Consider the following 5,824-nt stretch of genomic DNA (forward strand, 5'->3'; position numbering starts at 1 on the left):
TTTTGGTCTGAACCTTCTTCTTCATCCTTGGGCCCCCACTCCAACTCAGGCCCCCTCCTGGGGTTCTAGGGCATAGCAAAAATCATTCAAGGAAGCACCAAAGATTCAGTCACTACAATCCACACCATTGTAATGCAGCAAATGAATAAATGCAACAAAAATAAATAAATAACGCATCTATGAGGAACAAAGTATCAAGTTTCAACAAAGACAGGATCACAGGATCCGTGTGACTGATTTTTCCTTTTGCCTCAGGCTCTAATACAGTTCATCATAACCCTAATCCTGTCTTCATCTGAAGTTTTGATATTTTGTTCATTACGGCATTTTTTGCACTTTTAAAAGATATTGCATTTAAATATTATTTATCTTAAACAAAATGCGTTCTAACCATACAATAAAATATTATTCAGCCATAGAAAGAATGAAGCACTGACACGTGCTACAACATAATGAATCTTGAAAAACGTGAGGCTGAGTAAAAGGAACCAGACACAAAAGGCCACATATCAGATGAATTCATGTATATGAAATGTCCAGAACAAGCAAATCCATAGAGACAGAAAATAGGTTAATAGTTGCCAGGAGACCGGGGGAGCAGGGGGCAGGATGGGGCGTGACTGCTAATGGGTATGGGGTTTCCTTTTGGGGTGATGAAAATGTTCTGGAACTAGATAGAGGTGATGGCTGCACAAGACTGGGAATGCACCAAATGCCACCTCAAAATTGTTAATCTTATGTCATATGAATTTAACATCAGTAAAAATAGTTAACAAGAATCTGTTTCTTAAATATATTATCTTGGTTACTGAGTTTTGAGTGACTACTACCCACCCTTAAATCCTGCTCTGATGCGAGTCCAAACCTTGTTCCAGCCGTCCCCCACGTGGAACCTGGGGGAACATTTCACTACCTGGCTCTGAGCCCCATTATTCCTGTTCATACCCTGCCTTGCTTGGTCCCCACAGCCTCCAGGACAAAGCCTAAGTCCAGTGGCTTTCAAGCTGATCTCTCCAAGAAAACCAGGCAAACAACATGCCACCCCATGCCTCAGTGCCCTCTGCTCCACCTGGCCTCCTAGCCTGTTCTGAATTGTTTTCCTCCTTTCCTGGCTTCATAAACTCCCACTCCTCCCTCCAGAGTTGTTCAAGCCGCACTTCCTTGTTATCAGTTAAACTGACTCTGTCCTCTCTAGCCCCACAACCCAACCCAGGTCACAACGAAGCCCCGAAGCCCCGGACTCTGCTTCCTCCATGTCAGGCCCTCCCTCAAACCTGCCCCTGAGGGATGTTTCTAACACCCAAATTTGACCCTCTTGTCACGCGAGGCACAGGCGCTCAGTGATGTATTGACCTGTCTGTGGATGAATAGCTTTGGGGAGGGACATTCAGCCAGGGAAGTCTCCACAGTAGTGTGGGAGCTGCCTCCTGGATGGCCACCTCCATCCTCCTGCCAGTCGCACTGGCTAACCTTATCTATTGCTCTGTCTCGGTCTCGTCTCTGTCTCTGTCTCTCTTTCTCTTGCTCTCTCTCCTCTCCACACACACACACTCCCCCAACAGCTGCAATCTGGAAGAAATTACTCTTTCAAACAGCCAGACTTCCCCAGTTTCAGGAAATTCCTAGCTGGGCAGGGGGAGGGGCCGGGCTGGGGGCGCGCCCCGTACATCCCCCACCCGCTCTGTGTCCTCTGTGCACTCCCAGTCCCGGCCTCCTCCCACCCCCACACTCAGCCCCGAGGGGCCTCAGCTTTTCTTCCACTGCTTTCTAGTCCTTTAAATCCTAGAGGCAAACTTTTGGGGGATAAGGAAGACTGGGCGGGGCCTGCACCTTAACCCTGTCTGCCCCGGACGGACTGAACTGGACTGGGCGGTGACTCTGCGCCCGTTTGGGCTCCTACTATGGCCCCCGAGAGGGGCTGACATTTCAGTCCCGGTGCAGGTACAGAAGGGACCAATGCCAGGGGTGGGGCCCGGACTCCTGGGTCTGAGCCGGGGAGGGACCAGGACCCTTGACTCCTAGGCTGAGGAGTAAGAGCTGGAAGTCAGCACTCCTGAGGCCTGAGAGAGGAGGGGGCGGAAGGAGGTGGTACCGCGGACCCAGATGCCTGGTTCCTGGTCCCCTTCCAGGTTCCGCAGAATACTTCCTTTGCCAGGTGAGATTCGGCCCGGAGGAAGGAGGAAAAAGGCGCGGGCCTGGGACCAGGAGGCCGAGGCAGGCTCCGAACACAGGACAGCGGGTCCCAACTTGAGCCGAGCCAGAGCGCGCCGGCCCCGCTCAGCGAGAACCGCGAGGTAATTGAGAGGCAGGAGTGGGTCGGGGTTCCCAGTCAGGTCCGCAGGAAAGCAGGACCGACGGCGGTAGAGACCACGGCCGCTGAAGCCCGCGCCCTGCGCAGCCACGTGGCCTCAGGAGGCACACACTGCATCCCCCAGGGCCTGGGTCTCTCCATCCAGGGTTCCCCACCGCCCCTTGCCGCTTCTCCCATGGGGCTGAGAACCAGTCAGGCCGTATCTGGAGCGGGTTATTTCCGTCTTGGCGGGACTGGGTTCAGGAGGGGACACCGGAGAACCAGCTGTGCCCCTCCAACCCCCGCCCCCATACCCCGCCCCTGCAGCTGTAGCGTGCAGGAAGAGGAGGGGGCGGATGAGAGAGGGAGGAAGGCCTCAGCCCCGGGTACGGGGGTGGGTAGGGGTGATGGGGGGTTGGGGAGGCGGCCTGGTCCCATCCTCGCTCTTGCCACAGGCCTGCTTCACGTTTGTCACAGACAACGGCCTCTCTGTAGGAACCTTGGCTAAGTGAAGGGACTTTTTCTGAGCATGACCTCATTGTATTGAGCACAGAACTCTACTCAAGGGTGATTAGGGCCTCTCTTTAAGAGGATGAGAGTCTCACAGAAATGGACTGACTTGCCCCAAGGTCTCAGAGCTGGCAGGAGAAGAGGTGGCATTTAAAAAAACAAACGAACAAAAAAAATTTTTTTGTTTCATTGTTTTAATCTGGAGTGAATAAAAAAGAAAAGAAAGAAAACCCAACAAACATGGTCATGGGTGTAGGAAATCCTGGCCTTTACATCAAATAAAAACATCTTTTCCATGGGATGCATGCAGCTGGTCCTACCAAGTCCCGCATCCAACATTTGCTACTGTGTGACCCAGGGCAAGTCACTTCACCTCTCTGTGTCCCAGACTCCGTGTCTGTCCAATAGACATTATAACCATGGTCTCCCCATCTTTGGGTTGTTCTGAGGATTACATGACTTTGTTCATCTGTGTGAAGCAAGTAGGCGCCAGCTTGGACCAGAATAAGTGCTCAGGATATAAAACGTCAGCATCATGAATGTATGCTGTGAACAGCCCTAGCACATGGGCATTCTGATTCCCATTATTCATCAGAGTAAACTGAGGTTTAAGCTTGAGGAAGTAAGTTCAGGGTCCCACAGAAAGGAAATGGCAGCCCAGGCGTGTTAGACATCAGAAACCAGGACCTTAATGTGCTGCCAGGTGCTGGAAAATGGCAGTTAGGTCGCCTGGTGGGGCAATAGGAGGATGGGATGAGGGGCGAGCTAGGGCTTTGCAGGGAGAAGCAGTGGCTGAGCAGCCCAGGAGGCATCCATTCCAGGGGCAGCAGTCAGCAGAAGCAGAATTCTGGGCTCTGGAGTCCCACAGAGCTGGTTTTTGTGAACTGTGACAAATCACATTCTCTGAGTGTCTCGTCTGGGGCATGGAAGAATGATCTAAGGTGAGACTCCACTGAGCATTTGCTGTGTGCTGGGTACTGTGCTAAGACTTTCATGGGCAACATCTCACTTGTTCTTGCAGAGACAGCAAGGTATCATACAGGCATCATTCCATTTTCTAGATGAGAAAAATGATGCCAGAGAGGTAAAGTAACTTGCCCCAAGCCACACAGTAATGGTCACAGGCAGAGCCAAACCTGGACAGTTGGCTTTCTGAGTTCTGCTCTTTTCACCTATAACTCACTTAAGAGTAAAAATGGCACTAGGAGAAGATGTTTTATTTCAAACTGTGAATTGAGATTCAATAATGAGCGGAAGTCGGAATTTTTTTTTTTAAGTTTAGAATTAAAAATATCCAAGTGCCTACCTAGCATGTTATAAGACTAAGTCTTGCTTCATACAATTTTTCCCCCTTACCCAGAGGGCAGAGGGGAAAGAGAGATGATCATGTGCCAGGTTGAAAAAACATCTATTCATCTAGGTTGGGTCTTTGGGTAGGATAGAGGGCAATTCTCACAACATATCCATGTACAATTATTTTAAATCCTTTTGACTTTTTTTCCACATGACCACTGATATTGCCAGGGTGCTTGTTACTAAAAGAACAATGCTGGCTGTTTTGCCTTCGTCCAGGATTTTATCAAATCTAAATTTTGTTCCACTGTGGTTTAGGGACACATACTGCACCTGTTCCTCGCGCCCCCCCCCCACTAGCACTACCAACTGATTAGCAGTATTAGTTTTCTTTGATTGACCTTTTCTATGTGCCCTGCAAGGAAGCTAGTGCTACTTTACCCATTTTACAGATAGGAAGCAGAGAACATGTAATTTTTCCAAATTCATACAGCTGGCAAAGGGTGGGGACTGAATTCAAACAGAAAGATCTTTCATTATAATAACAGTGACTATTATTACAAGGTCATCAAAGTCCCTCCTAGAATTTCATAAAAACAGCCTGGTTTTGGGATGCGAGCAAAGGTTAACAGGCGTTGCTCTTTACCACAGTAGCAAGAGGGGACCTATTTAGTTTACAGTTTACAAGCTACCAGCTTCAAATTGATGCCATTTTGCTATTTTTTAACATAGAGAAATTTCCATCATCATCATCATCATCATCATCATCATCATTATCATCTTGCAAAAAGTGAGACGTTATATTGTCTTTCAAAGTCAGATAATTACAGTTAGGACACCCTGTGCCTGTACACGACTCCCAGGCCCACCCAGAACCTCCCCAGTTGGGGTCTTCCGGCAGGCCTGTGGAGTGACAGATGTGCTCTCTAGACAAAGCCTTAATGGGCCCTTTTGTATATATGAAATCCTGTTACATCTGCGTTGGTATAAAGACAAATATAATCCAGGCATTTAGAAGTAAGTTCAAACATTTCCACATTTTTGCGAACCTCTGGAAGTGTGTGGGCCCTAGGCACTGTGCCTGCTGCACCCATTGGCCGCAGCCAGCCCGGTCTTCAGGAGTCGCCCTGTGAGAGGAGCCGGAGTTTCTGCCAAGTTGGGAAGCACTCCGGAGGGTTGCTTGTTGCCTGGCCTCTGCGAAGCTTGAATGTTAGTTCTTAGTGGAGTCAGCAGCACCGCGTGGTGGTCATGGGCAGATCTAGATTTGAGTCTGAGATGTGAATCAAGCAGTTGCGACCTCGGGGCCTCTGGGAACCTCAGTTTGTCCCCGTGTAAAATGGTAGTCATCCCACACCATCAGCCTCTCTCTATGGAAGGTGTCCTGGAAATGACTAGCTAGGCCTCCGGCTAGAGTCGCAGCAAGCGTAGGGCGCTCCCTCCAGCTGGAGGCCGCGCTGACTCGCCTCCACCCCGCAGATGCCGGTGCTGAAGCAGCTGGGCCCCGCGCAGCCCAAGAAGCGGCCGGAGCGCGGCGCCCTCTCCATCTCCGCGCCACTCGGAGACTTCCGGCACACACTGCACGTGGGGCGAGGTGGCGACGCCTTTGGGGACACATCGTTCCTGAGTCGTCACGGAGGGGGGCCGCCCCCGGAGCCCAGGGCACCTCCCGCGGGGGCTCCGCGCTCCGCGCCCCCGCCCGCCATGCCGCAGCCTCCGCCGCCAGCCCTCCGC

General features: G+C 50.9%; 1 protein-coding gene across 1 annotated transcript in view; it reads left to right on the plus strand.

Annotated features, from left to right (window-relative positions):
* Window positions 1-4,927: 4,927 nt before the first annotated feature.
* CDC42EP5 (CDC42 effector protein 5) overlaps window positions 4,928-5,824 on the plus strand; it is a 1,303-nt gene continuing 406 nt past the window's right edge. Inside the window, exon 1 of the mRNA XM_025051573.1 lies at window positions 4,928-5,824. This exon is cut by the window's right edge and continues 406 nt beyond it. Within this exon, the coding sequence (XP_024907341.1) occupies window positions 5,570-5,824 (255 nt within the window). The 5' untranslated portion in view covers window positions 4,928-5,569.

The sequence above is a fragment of the Pteropus alecto genome, unplaced genomic scaffold, assembly GCF_000325575.1.
Source record: "Pteropus alecto unplaced genomic scaffold, ASM32557v1 scaffold378, whole genome shotgun sequence".
Classification (NCBI taxonomy): Eukaryota; Metazoa; Chordata; class Mammalia; order Chiroptera; family Pteropodidae; genus Pteropus; species Pteropus alecto.